Raw genomic sequence first — 20,350 nt, 5'->3', positions numbered from 1 at the left:
GCTGCGGAGGGGCAAACTCGGGGGGTTCTTGCACCCCGGGGTGCTCCCAGCTGGGTTAACACGCGTGGGCGCCCCAAAAAGGGGGTGCGGGGTCAGCTCGGGGAAACTGAGGCACGCCAGCAGCGCTCGGCAGGAGGGGGGAGGAAGGAAGGAAGGAGGAGGTTTGGTGCCCAATTTTGGCAGATCCGTGTGCCCACCCCGCGTTTGGGAGCCGAGGAGGGGCCGGGCGGGGTGGCACAGCCCTCCCCAAAATCCCGGACAGGGTTTGGGTGCTGGGAGTGGGGGGATCCCCCCAAAATCCCGGGCAGGGTTTGGATGTTGTGAGTGGGGGGATGCCCCCAAAATCCCGGGCAGGGTTTGGATGTTGGGAGTGGGGGGATCCCCCCAAAATCCCGGACAGGGTTTGGATGTTGGGAGTGGGGGGATCCCCCCAAAATCCCGGGCAGGGTTTGGATGTTGGGAGTGGGGCGATCCCCCCAAAATCCCGGGCAGGGTTTGGGTGTTGGGAGTGGGGGGATCCCCCCAAAATCCCGGGCAGGGTTTGGGTGTTGGGAGTGGGGGGATCCCCCCAAAATCCCGGGCAGGGTTTGGGTGTTGTGAGTGGGGGGATCCCCCCTGTCCCACCCCAAATCCCCGGCAGGATTTGGGTGCTGGAGTTGGGGGGACCCCCCTGGACCCCCCTGTCCCACTCCAAAACGCCGGGCAGGCCAGGAATGGGGGGACCCCCAGGTGGGTTTTGCCAGGTGGGTTTTGCCAGGTGGGCACTGCCAGGTGGGTTTTACCAGGTGGGCACTGCCAGGTGGGTTTTTCCAGGTGGGTTTTGCCAGGTGGGTTTTGCCAGGTGGGTTTTGCCAGGTGGGCACTGCCAGGTGGGTTTTGCCAGGTGGGTTTTGCCAGGTGGGTTTTGCCAGGTGGGCACTGCCAGGTGGGTTTTTCCAGGTGGGTTTTTCCAGGTGGGTTTTTCCAGGTGGGTTTTGCCAGGTGGGTTTTGCCAGGTGGGCACTGCCAGGTGGGCACTGCCAGGTGGGTTTTGCCAGGTGGGTTTTGCCAGGTGGGTTTTGCCGGGTGGGTTTTGCCGGGTGGGCACTGCCAGGTGGGTTTTGCGGGTGGGTTTTGCCGGGTGGGTTTTACCAGGTGGATTTTACCGGGTGGGTTTTGCCAGGTGGGTTTTACCAGGTGGGCACTGCCAGGTGGGTTTTGCCGGGTGGGCACTGCCAGGTGGGTTTTGCCGGGTGGGTTTTGCCAGGTGGGCACTGCCAGGTGGGTTTTGCCAGGTGGGCACTGCCAGGTGGGTTTTGTGGGTGGGTTTTACCGGGTGGGTTTTGCCGGTGGGTTTTGCCAGGTTGGCACTGCCAGGTGGGTTTTGCCAGGTGGGTTTTACCAGGTGGGTTTTACCAGGTGGGTTTTGCCAGGTGGGTTTTGCCGGTGGGTTTTGCCAGGTGGGTTTTACCAGGTGGGCAGTGCCAGGTGGGTTTTGCCAGGTGGATTTTCCCAGGTGGGCACTGCCAGGTGGGTTTTGCCAGGTGGGCACTGCCAAGTGGGTTTTGCGGGTGGGTTTTACCAGGTGGGTTCTGCCAGGTGGGTTTTGCCAGGTGGGTTTTGCCAGGTGGGTTTTACCAGGTGGGCACTGCCAGGTGGGTTTTCCCAGGTGGGTTTTGCCAGGTGGGTTTTGCCGGGTGGGTTTTGCCAGGTGGGTTTTACCAGGTGGGCACTGCCAGGTGGGTTTTGCCAGGTGGGTTTTGCCGGTGGGTTTTTCTAGGTTGGCACTTTCAGGTGGCATCGGGCCGCCGTGTCCCTGGCTGCCGTCCTAAGCCCTCGGCCCCGGGGTGAGCTTTTAATGCCATCAAGGTATTTGAAGCCGGTAACCGGGAGTCCCGGGCACGCGGAGGGGGGCCGGGGGTGGCACAGGACGGGCACCGTGCCCCCGCACCGGGGCTCGCCGGGGCCGCTCGTTCTCCTCGGGAAGGAGCGGAGCGATGCGGGGCCGGCAGCGCCCGGCAGCATCGGGCACCGCCGGGTCCCCCCCGGCACTGCGGGGCTGCCGCGGCGACATCGGGGACACCGGCAGAGGTGGGCTGGCTGCGACATCCCGCCGTGCCCTGGGACGCGGAGCGGCCGCTCCTTCTCTTCTCCTTCTCTTCTCCTTCTCCTTCTCCTTCTCCTCACTCCTTCTTCTCTTCTCTTCTCCTTCTCCTTCTCCTTCTCCTTCTCCCTTTTTCTTCTCCTTCTCCTTCTCCTCACTCCTTCTCCTCTCTCCTTCTCCTTCTCCCTTTTTCTTGTCCCTTCTCCTTCTCCTCCTTCTCCTCACTCCTTTTCCTTCTTCTCCTCGCTCCTTCTCCTTCTCCTCACTCCTCCTTATCCTTCTCCCTTTTTCTTCTCCTTTCTCTTCCTCCTTCTCCTTCTCCTTCTCCTTCTCCTCACTCCTTCTCCTTCTCCCTTCTCCTTCTCACTCCACCTTCTCCTTCTCCCTTTTTCTTCTTCTCTCTCTTTCTCCTTCTCTTTTCCTTCTCCTTCTCTTCTCCTTCTCCTTCTCCCTTTTTCTTCTCCTCTCTCTTTCTCCTCTCTTCTCCTCCTCCTTCTCCTTCCTCTCCTTCTCCTTCTCCCTCTCCTCGCTCCATCCATCCCAAGCCTCTCCTTGGGGTCTCACAGCACCGGGGAAGGGGCGCCCCGGGCCGGGCAGGGGGTGTTGGGGGCTCGGTAACGCGGGGAAGGGGCGCTCCGGGCCGGGCAGGGGGTGATGGGGGGGTCGGTAACGCGGGGAAGGGGCACCCCGGACCGGGCAGGGGGTGATGGGGGGCTCGGTAACGCGACCCCCGCCCGGGATCAGCGGCTCGCCCGCCCCCGGCAGCGAAGCCAGCGCGGTTTAGCGATGCTCACTCACCTTTCCCCGGGGAAAAACGGGAGATGCGGCTCGGGAGAAGCGTCCGAAGCTGCGGAGGCAGTTCGGAACCGGCACCGGAACCGGCACCGGAACCGGCACCGAACCGGTACCGGCCCCGGGGAGCGGCGGGCAGGGCTGGGGGGCAGCGCGGGCTGCCGGCGCGGTTGGGCTGCGGCCCCAATTCCCAAATTCCCAGAAAGCCGCTCTGGTGTGGGCTGAGCGTCCTCCCGTGCCCTCCGCTCCGCCGCAGCCTCCGCGCTCCTGAAGCTTTGACGTGGGTTTTTTAATTTATTTTTTTTCCTCATTTTTTCTCGTTTTTTTCTTCTTTTTTTTTTTTCTTTTTAATTTTTTTTTTATTTTTTTAATTGAAGCGCCGGCTGCAGATTAACAAAAGCTCTCGGTGCTGGGCACGGGGAGGGGGGATCGGGGCTGCTGCTGCTTCCTCCGCCCTCATCTTCCTCACCTGCGGGCAGGTGGGTGCGCGCCGGGGCTGGGAGGAGGAGGAGGAGGAGGAGGAGGAGGAGGAGGAGGAGGAGGAGGAAGGGCTGGGGTTCTGTGCGTGCACTCCGGATCCATTTTGCATGATAAAAAACAGGATTTTGGGGTTCTTTCCCCGTGCGGACGCGGTTTGTGGGGCTGGGGGCGCACCGGGATGGGGAGGGGGCAGCAGCAGGGAGGGACCCCCAGAACATCCCCCCCAACAGCCGGATCGGGCTGGGGATCCCTGGGCTGCACTGGGATCCCCCAGGGGACATCTGGGGACACCGTGGGGACACCGTGGGGACACCGTCCCCCCAGGATCCCAGGGGACACTGTGGGGACACTGTGGGGACAGTGTCCCTCTGCCCCACATCCCCTCAGCATCCCCCCTATGACCGCAGGGGACACCGTGGGGACACCGTGGGGACACTGTGGGGACAGTGTCCTTCTGCCCCACATCCTGGGGACAGTGTCCCTCCGCCCCACATCCCCTCAGTGTCACCCACGATCCCAGGGGACACCGTGGGGACACCGTGGGGACACGGTGGGGACAGTGTCCCTCTGCCCCACACCCTGGGGACAGTGTCCCCTCCCGCGCTGCCGCCCGCGCTCCGTTTTGGGGCACACCGGAGGATTTGGGGGCTCTGTGCCGAACCCCCCCCGGGGGCTGTGCCCCAGCTGGCACAACCCAACCCAGCCCGGCTCACCCCAGGGCACCCCCAGAGCCCCCAGGGCACCCCCAGACCCTTCCCCGGGTACCCCCAGAGCCCCCCCGGGCACCCCCCGGGTACCCCCAGACCCTTCCCCGGGTACCCACAGAACCCCCTGGGCACCCCCAGACCCTTCCCAGGGCACCCCCAGAGCCCCCCCCGGCACTCGGGGGAGGTTCGGGGCGGGTTTGGGGCGGGTTCGGGGCGGTTCGGGGCGATTCGGGGCGGGTTTGGGGCGGTTTGGGGCGGTTCGGGGCGGTTCGGGGCCGGTTCCGGTTGGTTTTTGTCTGTCAGCGCCTCCTCCTCGCCCCGAGCCCTGCCCGGGTCCCCTCCCTGTTCCCTGGCACCCATGGGTGCGGCCAGCAGCGCCCTAAACCCCCCAAAAACCCTCCTGGGCGAGTGGCGCTGGCGGTGGGTGCTGCTGTGCCAGGCTGTGCCGTGCCAGGCTGTGCCGTGCCAGGCTGTGCTGAGCCGTGCCAGGCCGTGCCAAGCCATGATGAGCACGGCTGGCATGGGTGTGATCCCGGGATCTGTGTGACCCTGATGGGCACGGCCGGGATCTGGGTGATCCTGGTGGGCACAGCTGGCACGGGTGTGACCCTGGTGGGCACGGCTGGCATGGGTGTGATCCTGGGATCTGTGTGATCCTGGTGGGCACAGCTGGCACGGGTGTGACCCTGGGATCGGTGTGATCCAGGTGGGCACAGCTGGCACAGGTGTGACCCTGATGGGCACGGCTGGGATCGGTGTGATCCCGGGATCGGTGTGATCCAGGCGGGCACAGCTGGCACAGGTGTGATCCTGATGGGCACGGCTGGGATCTGTGTTACCCTGGTGGGCACAGTTGGCACGGGTGTGACCCTGGTGGGCACAGCTGGCACGGGTGTGATCCTGGTGGGCACAGTTGGCACGGGTGTGATCCTGGGATCTGTGTGATCCTGGTGGGCACGACTGGGATCTGTGTGACCCTGGTAGGCACAGCTGGCACGGGTGTGACCCTGGTGGGCTGCAGGACAGGCATGAGCGGCCCCAGGCTCTCCCTCCTCATCCCTGCTCAGGGTGGCACTGCCAGGATGTTGGCACAGCACCCCTTGGAGCACGCCCTGCTCTTCCCAGCCGGCTGCTGCGGGGTCCGGGAGCTGCAGGAGCATGGGCATGACCCTGGGCACAGCTTGTGCCAGGTCTGGGACCTTTGGGGCACAACTTGAGCCAGGTCTGGGACCTTTGGGGCACAACTTGAGCCAGGTCTGTGACCCTTGGGGCACAACTTGTGCCAGGTCTGTGACCCTTGGACACGACTCTGGAGGACAATTTGAGGCCAAATCCGTAACCTTTGGAGCACAATTTCAGTCCAGATCCGTAACCTCTGGACACGGCTCTGGAATCCGACCTGAGGCCACATCTGTGACCCTTCCATGGCTCTGAAGGACAATTTGAGGGCAGATCTGTGACCCTTGGACACGGCTCTGGAGCACGACCTGAGGCCAAATCTGTGACCCTTCCATGGCTCTGGAGGACAACCTGAGGCCAAATCTGTGACCCTTCCGTGGCTCTGGAATCCAACTTGAGGCCAAATCTGCAACCTCTGGAGCATGACTTGAGGCCAGATCTGCAACCTCTGGACACGGCTCTGGAATCCACCTTCAGGCCAGATCTGGGACCCTTGGACACGGCTCTGAAGGACAATTTGAGGCCAGATCTGTAACCTTTGGACACGGCTCTGAAGGACAACCTGAGGCCAAATCTGTGACCCTTCCATGGCTCTGGAGGACAACCTGAGGCCAAATCTGTGACCCTTCCATGGCTCTGGAATCCAACTTGAGGCCAAATCTGTGACCTCTGGAGCACGATTTCAGTCCAGATCCGTAACCTCTGGCCAAAGCCAAAGGGATTTGGGGTCCTGGCGACTCCCAACCCGTAGGATGTCCCCGTGCTCCGTGCTGGACATGCCCCCAGCATCTCCCCAGCCCCAGGACGGGCACTTTTGGCCCATCCCGGTGTTTCTCCCGTTCCAGTTTCGCCCGGAGCGGGCGGCTGGAGCCTTTCATGGGTGACGGGGCGGCCTCGGCGAACAAAGGGCGCTTTCTTCACCCGCACGGGGCAGAGCACACCTGCCCGCCTTGGCACCGCCGCCGGTGCCCCCGGGGCTGGGCGGCACCGCCGATTCCCGGTTCCCGGGCGGTTCCCGGGCGTCAGCAGCCCCGGCATCCCTCCCGCCCGCCCAGTCGCTGCCGGAGCCGGCGGAGGCTGCACGCTGGTGGGGAGCCGAGTCACCGCCACCCTCCTTGTCCCGTCCTCATCGCCGCACGATGCTCAGGGCTGCCTAGAGCCGGGGAAGGTCCTGCTGGTGCTGCCGCCGCTCCCTGGGTCCCCTTGTCCCCAAATCCCAGCCCGCCGGGAGCCGCAGCTCGCAGGACGAAAGGCAGGAGGAGCACGGAGCTTCCCAAGCCAATGGATCAAAAAGTCCAGCTCCAGCACGAGAAGAACATCCCCAGGGCCGCCAGGGCGGCTTTCTGCCTCCTCCAGATCCCGGAGCCGGACCCCTTCAGCCTGTGGGTTTAGGTGCTCCCGGAGCCCGCCCGGTTTCGCCTCTCCGGGACCCGGTGGCACCGGCGGAGACCCCGCTCGTCCTCGGCCCCGGGGTCCCTGATGGACCCTCCAGGTAGCTGCGGGGCAGTGGGGACGCTCGCCGAGCTGTGCTCCGGCTGGGATGGAGGAGAGGGGACAGTGTCCCCCCTGGGGCAGTGTCACCCTCGGGGTGACCGCGAGGACCGCAGGCGGTGGGGTGGCCTCGGAGCTGTGCTGGGAGAGCATCCTGAGATGGGGCTGGGTGGGAGAGCCTGGCGCTGGGGGGGTGGGGTGACTGTCCCCAGGGTGTCCCTGTGCGCCCCAGGGTGTCCCTGTGCGCCCCAGGGTGCCCCGGCACGCACAGGGTGCCCCGGGATGCTGCCCGAGCACCGTGGGAACGGAGACTTGGCCCTCTCCGGGAGGAGGATGTGACGGGAACGGGCGGCTCCGGGGACACACGCCTTGTCCCCACCCCGCTCCTGTCCCCATCCCGGCCCTGGGGGTGGCTCCGTCGCACCCCGAGCTGCCCGAGCTCGGCTCTGTCCCCCTGGGCACGACGGGCTGGGGGACACACGCCTTGTCCCCACCCTGCTCCTGTCCCCATCCCGGCCCTGGGGATGGCTCCGTCGCACCCTGAGCTGCCCGAGCTCGGCTCTGTCCCCCTGGGCACGGCGGGCTGGGAGGGACTGGGAATGGGACTGGGACAGACTGGGATTGGGACTTGGATGGACTGGGACTGGGACTGGGACTGGGAGGGACTGGGACTGGGACTGGGATTGGGACTTGGATGGACTGGGACTGGGACTGGGATTGGGACTGGGACAGACTGGGATTGGGACTTGGATGGACTGGGACCGGGACTGGGACTGGGACCGGGACCGGGACCGCCGGTTCTTGCGAGGTCTGGCTCCGCACCCGCATCCGCGTGTGGCCGGGGGTCCCGGGGGAGGGTTAATCCTGCAAATCCCCCCCGGCGTTTCTCCCAGGAGGGGCCCCTGCGAGCGGGGAGCTTCCCCCCTGCTGGGAAGCGCCCTGGCCGGGGGCGAATACCTGCGCGGGGCACGGCCTCCCCAGGCCGGGTGCCAGCGGCCGGGCGCGGGGCCAGGCTGGGTGCGGAGGGACCGCTGGGCGCGAGGTGCGTCCCGGCTCCGGCTCCGGCCCCGCCGGGATGGGCGCAGGAGGGACGGGACGGGACGGGGACACCCGGATCGGGCATCCCGACGGATGCCGCGGGGCTCGGGAGCCGGGGATCCCCCCGCCAAACACGGCAGGATGGAATTGGGGTGGGTGTGGGGGGGTTAAAGGCAGCGATACCCTCAAGGTCCCCGTGCCTCAGTTTCCCTGCAGCGCTGCCCGGGCAGGGTGGGTGCTGTTCCGCACTGATGTCCCTCTCCCTTCCCGCAGGATCCCGCCTGCCCGGCCCGGCGCTGAGCACCACATGAGTGTCGGAGCAGCATGGCCAGCGACGCCAGGATGGGGGAGACCCCGGCGCGGTGGAGAAGAGCCCCGGAGGCAGCGCAGGACCCGCGGGGGATGGAGAGCAGCGGGATGCTTTTACCCCCAAGCGCCGCTGCCCAGCTGGGACTCCCGGCCTACCCGGAGCCCGGCAAACTGAGCTACGGCACGGAGAAAGGATGGCCCTGGAGGGGCTCCCATGGATGTTCGGGACCCGTCCGGGAGCTCGCCGGCCTGGGCTGCCCCTACCCGGCCGCCCTGTGCCGCCCCAAGGCCGGAGCCGAGCTCCCCCCGCTGCTGCCCCCCCGGAACGGGCAGCCCAAGGCGGGTTGGGGGGAGCCCTGCAAGGAGCCCCCGGGGCCGCGCTGGGCCGAGGCCGTGCTGGCCCCGCTGGCGCTTTACAGCCACGCGTACCACCGCTACCCGCTGCCGGTACCGGGGCTGGACGCGCCGCGCCCCGGCATCACCGGCAAGCCCCGCGGCGCGGCGGGGGAGGCGGCCGGAGACCCCCCGGCTTTCCGCCACTGCCCCTTCCTCTTGGAGACCGAGCACAGCCCCTTCCTGCTGTCCTCGCTGCTGCCCACCGCACCCCCGGCCGAGCCCCCGTTCGGCGGGGCGGGCGCGGAGGGACCGGGGGCGGTGGGGGCCGGCCCGGACTGGCGTTTGGGCCCCTACGCGGTCGCCTGGGGTCAGCCCCTCTACATGGGGGTCCCGCCGAGGGGCGAGGCGGCTCCGGCCCGCTTGGAGTGCCCCGGCTCGGGGAACAAGGTAGGACACCCCGGCGAGGCTCCGCGGCGCGCTCCCCGGGGCTCCCGGCAGCGGCTCCAGCCCTCCCGAACGCCCCGAGGGGTGCAGGCAGCCACGGCTCGGCATGGGGGGGTCCCAACCCCCCGAGATCCGCGGTGTCCCCGCGGGTGTACCGCCCCCGGGCTGAGTCACGGCGCCGGGAGCCGCGGCACGGGGGCGGCGGGAGGCAGCGCTGCCAGCCCTGGGCGCGCCCCGCTGGAGCCGCTGCGGCTCCCCATTCCTTTCCCACGCTGGCAGCGAGGGGTCACGGGCACCCCAAAACCCAGCCCCGGCCACCGGCAAGCAGCGGGAGGCTGCCCAGCCTGGCAGGGCTGTGGGGAAACTGAGGCAGGGGCACGGAATGCTCCCCACCGCCGCCTCGCAGGGATGTTGTGGGTGACAGAAGCGGGACGGGGACCCCCATTTGGGGTGACACCGCGCCTCTGCTCCCTTCCAGGAGTTTTACGCCAAGAAAGGAGCCGGATTCCACCCCTCGACCAAGAACCGCGCGGCGCCGCAGCTGCTGGGCAAGAGCCGAGCAGGGCAGGACAGAGGCGGGGAGGGGGAGCCGGAGCTGCCCGGAGCCCCGCGGGGGGATGGCCGGGCGGGGGGCAGCTCGGCGGTGCCCACTCCCCATCCCCGCACGCCTCCCCCCGGCTCCAGCCACCCCCTGTTCCTCCCGCAGCCCTCCTCGGGGGGCTGCGGGGGGCTCTGGGTGGGCTCACGGCCCCACGGTGCTGATTTTACCGCGGACACCGGCCCGGCCCGGCCCTCGGAACGCAAAGATGAGCACCCGGGCTACCGAAACGCCCGGCCCGGCTCGCCCCCGGTGTGCGGGGAGCCCAACCCCTCGGCTCTGCCGGTGGATGGGCACTACCCAGCGGCTCTGGCCAAACCGGAGCCCCCCCCGGGCTGTCTGTGCCGCACCCCGAGCTGCGATGGGTGCCCGGGGGTGCCCAACCCCTTCGAGCCCACCCTGGGCACGGCCGGGGGGCGTTTTCTGTGCCCCCCCAGCAACCACACCAAGCTGAAGAAGACGTGGCTGACGCGGCACTCGGAGCAGTCGCTGCCTCGCTCCAAAACTTCCCGGCGGGACGGGGGTCCCGAGACCCCCGGGGAGGGCAAACGCTCGGCCAAACGCCCCCACGGCACCCCCGATGGGCTCCGCTCTGCCGGAGAGGGCGCCGGGCCGGCCAAGAGGGGCACCGAGGCCGCGGCGTGCCCGGGGGATGGCACGGAGGGCGCGGGGGACCCCGAGGAGAGGAGGATGGAGCTGCGAGATGAAGGTGAGGATGCGCGGGAGCAGCAGCCGATCCCGAGGGAATTTTGCACCCCGCTTCCCGTGCCCACGACGCCAGCTGGGAACACGCGTGGGCTTTTTCCCGGTGTCACCGGCTCAGGGTGGGCACGGATCGAAATGTCCCCTTGGGGCAGCGTGACACCCTCGGGTGGCATTGCCGAGGCAGCGGCTCCTCGGGGAGGTGTTGGCATCCCAGCCCTACTTTCCAGCCCCACTTTCTGGCCCAGTTTCCAGCCCCCGCCGCAGCGTGCCAGTCACAGGATCCCGGAATCCCAGAATCCATGAATCCCAGAATCTCCGAATCCCCAAATCCCGGAATCCCCGAATCCCAGAATCCCAGAATCCCGGAATCCCAGAATCCTGGAATCCCAGAATCCCCAAATCCCACAATCCCAGAATCCCAGAATCCCAGAATCCCCAAATCCCAGAATCTCGGAATCCCCGAATCCCACAATCCCAGAATCCCGGAATCCCCGAATCCCAGAACCCCAAATCCCAGAATCCCCGAATCCCGGAATCCCACAATCCCCAAATCCCAGAATCCCCAAATCCCAGAATCCCGGAATCCCCGAATCCCAGAATCCCAGAATCCCAGAACCCCAGAATCACGGAATCCCGGAATCCCGGGATGCTTTGGCTTGGAAGAAACCCTAAAACCCATCCAGTGCCAACCCCGTGCCGTGCCCAGGGGCACCTTCCACCATCCTGGGTTGCTCCAAGCCCCATCCAAGCTGGCCTTGAGCGCTTCCAGTCCCTCCCAGTCCCTCCCAGTCCATCCCAGTCCCAGTCCCAGTCCCTCCCAGTCCCTCCCAGTCCCTCCCAGCCGCTGTGGCCGGGGCTCCGCGGTGTCCCCAAGCGCTTCCCGTGTCCCCAGAGCCACCGAGAGCGCGGAGACACCCCCAGTCCCAGTCCATCCCAGTCCATCCCAGTCCATCACAGTCCATCACAGTCCCAGTCCCAGTCCATCCCAGTAAATCCCAGTCCCAGTTCCGGTCCCAGTCCCAGTCCCTGTCCCAGTCCCAGTCCCAGTCCATCCCAGTCCCAGTCCCAGTCCCAGTCCCAGTCCCGGTCCCAGTCCCGGTCCCGGTCCCAGTCCATCCCAGTCCCAGTCCATCCCAGTCCATCCCAGTCCATCCCAGTCCCAGTCCCAGTCCCAGTCCCAGTCCCAGTCCCTCCCAGTCCCGGTCCCGGTCCCGGTCCCGGTCCCAGTCCATCCCAGTCCCAGTCCCAGTCCCAGTCCATCCCAGTCCATCCCAGTCCATCCCAGTCCCAGTCCCAGTCCCTCCCAGTCCCTCCCAGTCCCTCCCAGCCGCTGCGGCCGGGGCCCCGCGGTGTCCCCAAGCGCCTCCCGTGTCCCCAGACGCGCCGGGCCGTGCGGGGGAGCGGCGGTGCCTGCAGAGCCTGCCCTGCACGGCGCTGCCCCCCACCATCCCCCGCTGCTGTGCCTGCGCCCCCCGCACCAGGGGGGACCCCCGGGCCGAGGAGGAGGAGGAGGAGCCCCCCGAGAGCACCTGCAGGCTGCTGCACTTCCGCAGGTGAGCCGGGCCGGGCTGCAGCAGGACGTGTCGGGGGGCGGCGGAGCACCCCCTTTTTTGGGGTATCCCTGGGGATCCCCCCGCTTGGGAACGTCCTCCTCTATCACCCGTGTCAGAGCCTTTCCTTCCTGTCACCTCACTTTGGGACACCCCTCTGTGTCACCCCTCTTTGGGACACCCCTCTGTGTCACCCCTCTTTGGGACACCCCTCTGTGTCACCCCACTTTGGGGCATCCCTCTGTGTCACCCCTCTTTGGGGCATCGCAACTTTTCACCTCTTGTATTTTGAGCACCCCCAACTCTGTCCCCCCTCTACCCCAAATTTTCACCTCTTGTCTCATCACCCCATTTTTGGCACCTCCAACTCCATCCCCTCTCCACCCCAAGTTTTCACCTCATCACCCCGTTTAGAGCACCCCCAACTCTGTCCCTTCTCCATCCCAAGTTTCCCCCTCTTGTCTCATCCCCCCATTTTGAGCACCCCCAACTCTGTCCCCTCTGCACCCCAAATTTTCAACTCTGTCTCCCTCCACCCCAAGTTTTCACCTCTTTGAGCACCCCCAACTCTGTCCCACTCTGCCCCAATTTTTCAACTCTGTCCCTCTACACCCCAAGTTTTCACCTCCTGTATTTTGAGCACCCCCAACTCTATCCCCTTCTCCACCCCAAGTTTTGAACTCCGTCCCTTCTCCACCCCAAATTTTCACCTCTTTGACCCGCCCCCCAATTCTGTCCCGTCTCCACCCCAAATTTTCACCTCTTGTTTCATCACCCCAATTTTGGCACCCCCAATTCTGTCCCCTCTCCACCCCAAATTTTCACCTCTTGTTTCATCACCCCAATTTTGGCACCCCCAACTCTGTCCCTTCTCCATCCCAAGTTTCCCCCTCTTGTCTCATCCCCCCATTTTGAGCACCCCTAACTCTGTCCCCTCTCCACCCCAAATTTTCAGCTCTGTCCCGTGTCCACCCCAAATTTTCACCTCCTTTTTTCATCTCCCCATTTTGGTCGCCCCCAGCTCTTGTCCCCTCTACACCCCAAGTTTTCACCTCTTGTTTCATCCCTCCATTTTTGGCACCCCCAACTCTGTCCCTCTCCACCCCAAATGTTTACCTCTTGTATTTTGAGCACCCCCAACTCTGTCCCCTCTACACCCCAAATTTTTACCTCTTGTATTTTGAGCACCCCCAACTCTGTCCCCTCTACACCCCAAATTTTTACCTCATCACCGGATGAGGTAAAAATTTTAGAGCACCTGTTTAGAGCACCCCCAACTCTGTCCCCTCTACACCCCAAGTTTTCACCTCCTGTATTTTGAGCACCCCCAACTCTGTCCCCTCTCCACCCCAAGTTTTGAACTCCATCCCTTCTCCACCCCAAATTTTCACCTCCTTTTTTCATCCCCCCATTTTGAGCCCCCCGAATCTGTCCCTGTCCCCGCAGGCTGGCCCTGGGGGACCGCGGGGAGCTGAGCGCCGCTGGCCTCTGCAGCCTGGCGGAGGCCGAGGGGGATCCGCTGGACGGGGCTGGCCCCGAGCCGGGGCTGCGGAGCGCGGGGAGCGCGACCGTGGGGAGCAGAACCGTGGGGAGCAGAACCGTGGGGAGCAGGACCGTGGGGAGCAGAACCGTGGGGAGCAGAACCGTGGGGAGCAGCCTCTGCCTGGCCAAGTACCTGCTGGGGGTCCTGGGGGACCCTTTCTGCGCCGCCGTCCGCAGGGACAGGGACGCGTGGCCGGGAGCCCCCGGCGGGCCCGGGGGTAAGCGGGGACCGGGCCGGGGGTGGCCCCGGGGACACGGGGGACACCGGGAGGCTGAGGCTGTGTTCCCCGCAGGGCTGACGGGCTGGAGGAGGGGGGAAGGAGCCCCCCAGCTCTGTGACGCCTGCCAGCGTGGCTTCTTCAACTCGCACTGGAGCTGCGCCAGATGTGGCTTCCAGCTGTGCCCCGACTGCCACCGCAGCGGGCGGGAGGAGAGTGGCACTGGTATGGGGACAGGGAGGGGTGGAAAAGGGGGTGTCAGCCCTGGGGGGCTCAGGGGGGACAAACGCAGCCTGTCTGTGGCGCAGAGGGCCCAGCAGAGTGCAGCCCCGGGCGGGACCACCGCGTGTCATCGCTGGTCCCCACGCAGTTCGTCCCCACCGGCGGTGAGCGTGTCCCCCAGCCCCAAAACCCCTCTGTGGTCGCTGCTGGGGGGGTTGACACCCCTGTCCCCGTCCTCCCCCAGTCCTGACGCGGCTCTGGAAGCTCCTACACGAGGTCAGGGCCAAGTTTGGCATCGAGTCGCGCTGTCCCTGCGGGGAGGGGACAGCGGAGCAGAGCCCGGCGGAGCCCCCGGGCGGGCAGGTACGGCGGGGGGGGCTCTGGGTGCTGGGGAAAAGGGGGTGCGGGTGCCCCCCAACCCTGCACAGAGCACCGATGGACCCCCCCAATGCTCCGGGGTGTTTCAGGAGCCGCCGGGGGCCGCGGTGCCCACCCTGCCCCTCCGCAGCCACGGCCCCGCCGACCCCTCCCGGCCCACCGAGGAAGGTAGGGCCGGCTGCGACCCCCCCAGGGGGCACGGCCCCGCTCCGGGGGGGTCAGGGATGCCGCACCCCGTCCCCTTTCGGGGTACCGTGGAGGGGGTGAGGTGCAGAGGATGCCGTGAGCGACCCTGACTGCGTTTTCCCCACCGAGCAGAGAGCCCCGAGCGGGGGGCGCCGTGCCCGGGGCAGCCCCCGGAGCGGGGGGGGCCCGTGCAGGCCGCGACCCTCCGTGACCTCCTGGCCTCCACCGCCGTGAAGCTGTGCCCGGGGCAGGACGGGGTGCGCATGGCCTTCGCCCCCGTGGCACCGGCGCTGCCCGGCGTGAGTCCCGCGGCTCTCGGGGCACCCCGCGTGTCCCTGCCCACCCCGCGTGTCCCTGCCCACCCCGCACCCCACTGCCCACCCCGCGTGTCCCTGCCCACCTCGCGTCCCGCTGCCCACCCCGCGTGTCCCTGCCCACCCCGCGTGTCCCTGTCCACCCCGCGTGTCCCTGCCCACCCCGCGTGTCCCTGCCCACCCCACCTCCCACTGCCCACCCCGTGTCTCCCTGCCCACCCGTGCTCTGCTGCCCACCCCCTTCCGTGCTGCCCACCCCACACCCTGCTGCCCACTCCCTGCCCTTCTGCCCACCCCTCACCCCACTGCCCACCCCGCACCCCTCTGCCCACCCCCTGCCCCTCTGCCCACCCCCTGCCCCTCTGCCCACCCTGTGTCCCACTGCCCACCCCACATCCCACTGCCCACCCCGTGTCCCGCTGCCCACTCCCTGCCCCGCTACCCACCCCACCTCCCCCTGCCCACCCCTGCTCTGCTGCCCACCCCCTTCCGTGCTGCCCACCCCCTGCCCTGCTGCCCCCTCCCTGCCCTTCTGCCCACCCCTCACCCCACTGCCCACCCCTCACCCCGCTGCCCACCCCCTGCCCTTCTGCCCACCCCTGCCCCACTGCCCACCCCACATCCCCCTGCCCACCCCGTGTCCTGCTGCCCATCCCACTGCCCACCCCGCACCCCGCTGCCCACCCCTGCTCTGCTGCCCACCCCCTTCCGTGCTGCCCACCCCACACCCTGCTGCCCACTCCCTGCCCTTCTGCCCACCCCGCACCCTTCTGCCCACCCCGTGTCCTGCTGCCTACCCCGCACCCCCTGCCCACCCCGTGTCCCCCTGCCCACCCCGTGTCCCGCTGCCCACCCCCTGTCCCACTACCCACCCCGTGTGCCCCTGCCCACCCCAAACCCCTCTGCCCACTCCACATCCCCCTGCCCACCCCGTGTCCCGCTGCCCACCCCCTGTCCCACTGCCCACCCCGTGTGCCCCTGCCCACCCCAAACCCCTCTGCCCACTCCACATCCCACTGCCCACCCCGTGTCCCTCTGCCCACCCCGTGTCCCGCTGCCCACCCCACATCCCACTGCCCACCCCGTGTCCCCCTGCCCACCCGTGCTCTGCTGCCCACCCCCTTCCGTGCTGCCCACCCCACACCCTGCTGCCCACCCCGTGTCCTGCTGCCTACCCCGCACCCCCTGCCCACCCCCTGCTGCCCCTCTGCCCACCCCCTGTCCCACTGCCCACCCCACATCCCACTGCCCACCCCACACCCCCTGCCCACCCCGTGTCCTGCTGCCCACCCCATTCCCTTCTGCCCCCCCATTCCCTTCTGCCCACCCCTGCCCCACTGCCCACCCCTCACCCCGCTGCCCACCCCCTGCCCGCTACCCACCCCACCTCCCACTGCCCAGCCAGTGTCCCCCTGCCCACCCCGCACCCTTCTGCCCACCCCGTGTCCTTCTGCCTACCCTGCACCCCCTGCCCACCCCGCACACCTCTGCCCACCCTGTGTCCCACTGCCCACCCCACATCCCACTGCCCACCCCTCACCCCGCTGCCCACCCCCTGCCCTTCTGCCCCCCCATTCCCTTCTGCCCACCCCTGCCCCACTGCCCACCCCACACCCCTCTGCCCACCCCGTGTCCTGCTGCCCACCCCATTCCCTTCTGCCCACTCCACATCCCACTGCCCACCCCGTGTCCCCCTGCCCACCCCGTGTGCCTCTGCCCACCCCGTGTCCCCCTGCCCACCCCGCACCCTTCTGCCCACCCCGCACCCCTCTGCCCACCCTGTGTCCCACTGCCCACCCCACATCCCACTGCCCACCCCTGCCCCACTGCCCACCCCACACCCCCTACCCACCCCGTGTCCTGCTGCCCACCCCATTCCCTTCTTCCCACCCCGTGTCCCTCTGCCCACCCCTGCCCCACTGCCCACCCCTCACTCCCCTGCCCACCCTCTGCCCCTCTGCCCACCCCTGCCCCACTGCCCACCCCTCACCCCCCTGCCCACCCCGCTGCCCACCCCCTGCCCTGCTGCCCACCCCACATCTCGCTGCCCACCCCTCACCCCGCTGCCCACCCCGCACCCCTCTGCCCACCCCCTGCCCTTCTGCCCATCCCTCACCCTGCTGCCCACCCCACACCCCCCTGCCCACCCCGTGTCCCACTGCCCACCCCCTGCCCCGCTGCCCACCCCCGCGGGCTGAGGGGCTCCCCAATCCCGCCCCCCCAGGACGATGGGCTGAGCAGCATCCTGGACACCATCATCGCCCGCGTGGTGGAGAGGAAGATCCAGGAGAGGCCGGCGGGGCCCGGGCTGAGCCCCCCCGGCTCCCCGCAGCCCCCCGCGTCCCCCCGCATCCTCACCCCCAGCGGGCTGCTCTGGCTGCGCCACCCCAGCGACTACAAATCCTTCCAGGAGCACTGGAGGCAGGGCCAGGTGAGCCCCCCACATCCGTGTGGGGTGTTGGGGGGACAGCCGGGAGCCCCCCAACATCCCCACTGAGCCCCGCCTGCCCCCGCAGCCCGTGCTGGTGTCGGGGCTGCAGAAGAAACTGGAGCCGCGGCTCTGGGCGCCCGAATCCTTCCAGCGCTCGGGGCAGGAGGAGGAGGAGGAGGAGGAGGAGGAAGAGGAGGAGGTGGAGGCAGTGAACCTGCGGGCACCGCCGAGCCGAGTCCGGATCAGCAGCCGCGAGTTTTGGGGTGGCTTTGCCACCAGCGCAGGTGAGGGGACCAAGAATTTGTGTCTGTGGCACAGAATTCCTGCTGTGGGGTTGTCGGAATTGGAGGTATTGATGATTCTGAGATTGTAGAAAGTCTCTGTCTGTCAGCCCCGCTGCCAAAGCAGAAGCCATAATTGGTCTGTGCTGGTTTCAAGGTTATTTATTTTTGTTTTTATTTCTAATATGTTCTGCTGCCCTGCCGCAGCTCTGTCCTGCAGGGCAGCGTGTGGGGCTCTGCCCTCAGTGGGATGGTACAAACATTAAATACCAGAAACTCCCTGTGCTGGATTTACAATAACGTGCCAATATCTGTCACCTACGTTGGACAGTGTGTCCCCAGCCTGAACCAACAAAAAAATGCCAACACCACAGTGACACATGGAGGGCATGAAGAAGGAGAAAAAGGACAAGGCACACCCAATTTCCTCCATCTTGTCCCCTTTGGACCCCTTATCTAGAATCCTAAAATTTTACTTTTGCACCCGTGCCACACTTAATTATTACTGATATCAAACACTCAGAGCTGGTAATTGATCCTGTAGGATTGAAAACTCTTTTCCATGGACAGAGATCACAGCCAGTGTCTCTGGGGGCTCTGTCCAGGGGGGTTCTGACCCCTGCCAGGGTCCCAGGGCAGCCAGAGGGATGCTCTGGGTTCCCACAGGGGGTGCTGGGTGGGATTTTGGGGTGAGGCACGCGGGGAGCCGGGATGTGCTCCCCTGGCACCGGGCTCCCTCCCGCAGCGTGCCCCGAGCAGGAGCCGGGCAGCGGGGCCCTGCTGAAGCTGGAGCGCGGCTTTGGGGACACGGAGCTGAGCCGGTAGGTGACAGCGCGGGGTGGCATCACCTCAATGTCCCCTCCCCACCCCAGGGCTGGGCCAGCGGGGCTCAGTGGGGTTGGGGAGGGGGTCCTGAGTGTCGCCACATCCCCGCTGTGCCACAGGGTCACCAACCTGCGGGCCAGCCTGCCCCTGCCCGAGTACTGCGGGGCCAGCGGCCGCCTCAACCTGGCCACCTTCCTGCGGGGCCAGCGCCGGCTGCGCCCGCGCCTCTGCGCCGCCTACGGTCAGAGCGGTGCGGGTTTTGGGGGGCACGGGGCTTTGGGGGGCATTGGGGCTTCGGGGGCACCCGGGTTTTTGGGGGCACCCGGGTTTTTGGGGGCACCCAGGGCTTTGGGGGCTCTGGGGCTTTGGGGGGACCTGGACCATGAGAGGCTCTTGAGTTTTGGGGGGCACAGGGGCTTTTAGGGGCACCGGGGTTTTGGTTCTCCGGGGCTTTGGGGGGCACGGGGGCTTTGGGGGGCACGGGATCTTTGGGGAGCTGCCAGGCTTTGGGTCACCCAGGTTTTGGGGGACCCCTCGGGTTTTGGGGGGCACCGGGGCTTTTAGAGGCACCGGGACTTTGGTTCTTCGGGGTTTTGGGGGGCACGGGGGCTTTGGGGGGCACTGGAGCTTTGGGGGCTTTGGGGGCTCTGGAGCTTTGGGGGGACCGGGGCCATGAGAGGCTCTCGAGTTTTGGGGGGCACCGGGGCTTTTAGGGGCACCGAGGCTTTGGTTCTCCGGGGCTTTGGGGGGCACGGGATCTTTGGGGAGCTGCCAGGCTTTGGGTCACCCAAGTTTTGGGGGACCCCTCGGGTTTTGGGGGGCACCGGGGCTTTGGGGGCTTTGGGGGCTCTGGGGCTTTGGGGGTCCTGGACCATGAGAGGCTCTTGAGCTTTGGGGGGCACTGGGGCTTTTAGGGGCACCGGGGCTTTGGTTCTCCGGGGCTTTGGGGGGCATGGGGGCTTTGTGGAGCTGCCAGACTTTGGGTCACCCGGGTTTTGGGGGGCACCGGGGCTTTGGTTCTCCGGAGCTTTGGGGGGCACGGGGGCTTTGTGGAGCTGCCAGACTTTGGGTCACCCGGGTTTTGGGGGGCACCGGGGCTTTTAGAGGCACCGGGGCTTTGGTTCTCCGGGGTTTTGGGGGGCACTGGAGCTTTGGGGGGCATCCTGGATTTGGGGGTGCACAGGGCTCCCCCCGGCCGTGCCAATGCCCGATCCCCTTCCAGGTGCGCATCCTCAGGAGCGGAATTTGGGCACCAAAGCGCTGACGGTGGAAGCGCTGGACTCCATCAGCGTCCTGACCCACGCAGCGCCGGCTCCGCGGGGTACGGGGCGGGCTGCGGGTGTCCCCCCCATACCCACACCCACAGCCATGCCCACGCCGTGCCCCCCGTGCCCCCCGTGACCCCTCTGTGCCCGCAGAGCCGCTCCTGGCAGCGGACGCGGCCGAGCTGGAGGCGCCGCTGCGGGAGCGGCTGCGGGGCAGCGGCGGGCGCGGTGCGCTGTGGCACATCTTCCGCGCCGAGGATGCCACCCGGATCCGCGATTTTCTGCGCCAGGTGGGTGCCACCAACCCCGGTCCGCTCCATTCACCGGTCCCGCTCATCCCTGGCACCCCACAGGCAGCACCGGAGCCGGGGCAGGGCGGGGAGGCAGCGGCGGAGCCCACCGGGCGTTATTTGGAAGCGGAGCTGCGGCGGCGGCTGCGGGAGGAGCGCGGGGTGAGCGGCTGGAGCCTCCTGCAGCTCCCCGGGGACGCCGTGCTGGTCCCCGCCGGGGCTCCCCACCAGGTAAAAACGGGGGATCCCCGTTAAACCCCCCCCGAGAAGCTGTGCCGAGCCCTCTGGGGAAACTGAGGCACGGCAAACCGGGCAGGTGCGGAGCCTCAGCGGCACCATCAGCGTGGAGCAGCAGTTCCTGTCCCCGGAGAGCGCCGTGCGCCTCCGCCAGCTCGGTACCGGGGCCCCGCCGCACCTCCGTGCCCAGGTGGGGTTCTGGGGGAAATTTGGGGGGGTCGGGGTGGGCTGAGCGGGGGGCTGAGCCCCCTCTTTGCGCCCTCGCAGCTGGACGGGATGATGCTCGCCGCCGTGCGGGAGGCACTGGAGGTCCTGCGGGGCTGCCAGTGAGGGAACGGAGCGATACCGGGAGCACCGAGCAAGGAGAGATACCGGGAGGCACGGAGCGATACCGGGAGCCGCGGGCACGGAGGGACACCGGGAGCACCGGGCACGGAGCGACACCGGGA

General features: G+C 67.4%; 1 protein-coding gene across 2 annotated transcripts; it reads left to right on the top strand.

The window, feature by feature from the left end:
- The first annotated feature begins 2,222 nt into the window (after positions 1–2,222).
- HR (HR lysine demethylase and nuclear receptor corepressor) lies at positions 2,223–20,350 on the top strand. 2 transcript variants are annotated; one of them, XM_072917743.1, is made up of 19 exons: positions 2,223–3,354; positions 8,044–8,862; positions 9,338–10,166; positions 11,541–11,715; positions 13,159–13,472; positions 13,548–13,697; positions 13,781–13,858; positions 13,939–14,057; positions 14,162–14,240; positions 14,391–14,557; positions 16,797–17,003; positions 17,089–17,287; positions 18,030–18,105; positions 18,229–18,350; positions 19,332–19,430; positions 19,528–19,664; positions 19,728–19,895; positions 19,981–20,091; positions 20,169–20,350. In XM_072917743.1, the coding sequence occupies exons 2-19, from the start codon at positions 8,095–8,097 to the stop codon at positions 20,229–20,231; spliced, it is 3,861 nt and encodes a 1,286-aa protein (XP_072773844.1). In that variant the 5' UTR covers positions 2,223–3,354; positions 8,044–8,094; the 3' UTR covers positions 20,232–20,350. The 2 variants fall into 2 exon arrangements, with proteins under 2 accessions (XP_072773844.1, XP_072773846.1); XM_072917745.1 differs by lacking the exon at positions 2,223–3,354 and having other exon boundaries at positions 7,947–8,862.

This window comes from Taeniopygia guttata, chromosome 22, assembly GCF_048771995.1.
Source record: "Taeniopygia guttata chromosome 22, bTaeGut7.mat, whole genome shotgun sequence".
Taxonomy (NCBI): domain Eukaryota; kingdom Metazoa; phylum Chordata; class Aves; order Passeriformes; family Estrildidae; genus Taeniopygia; species Taeniopygia guttata.
The sequence above is the reverse complement of the archived record's forward strand: the minus strand, read 5'-3'. Positions and strand labels throughout refer to the sequence as shown.

Excerpts from the sequence above, each read along its gene's own strand:
- HR (XM_072917743.1), top strand. The coding sequence starts at position 8,095 with ATGGCCAGCGACGCCAGGATGGGGGAGACCCCGGCGCGGTGGAGAAGA. Across the intron at positions 14,558-16,796 it reads TGGCACCGGCGCTGCCCGGC|GACGATGGGCTGAGCAGCAT; the intron begins GTGAGTCCCGCG and ends CCGCCCCCCCAG. Across the intron at positions 19,665-19,727 it reads TCCGCGATTTTCTGCGCCAG|GCAGCACCGGAGCCGGGGCA; the intron begins GTGGGTGCCACC and ends GGCACCCCACAG.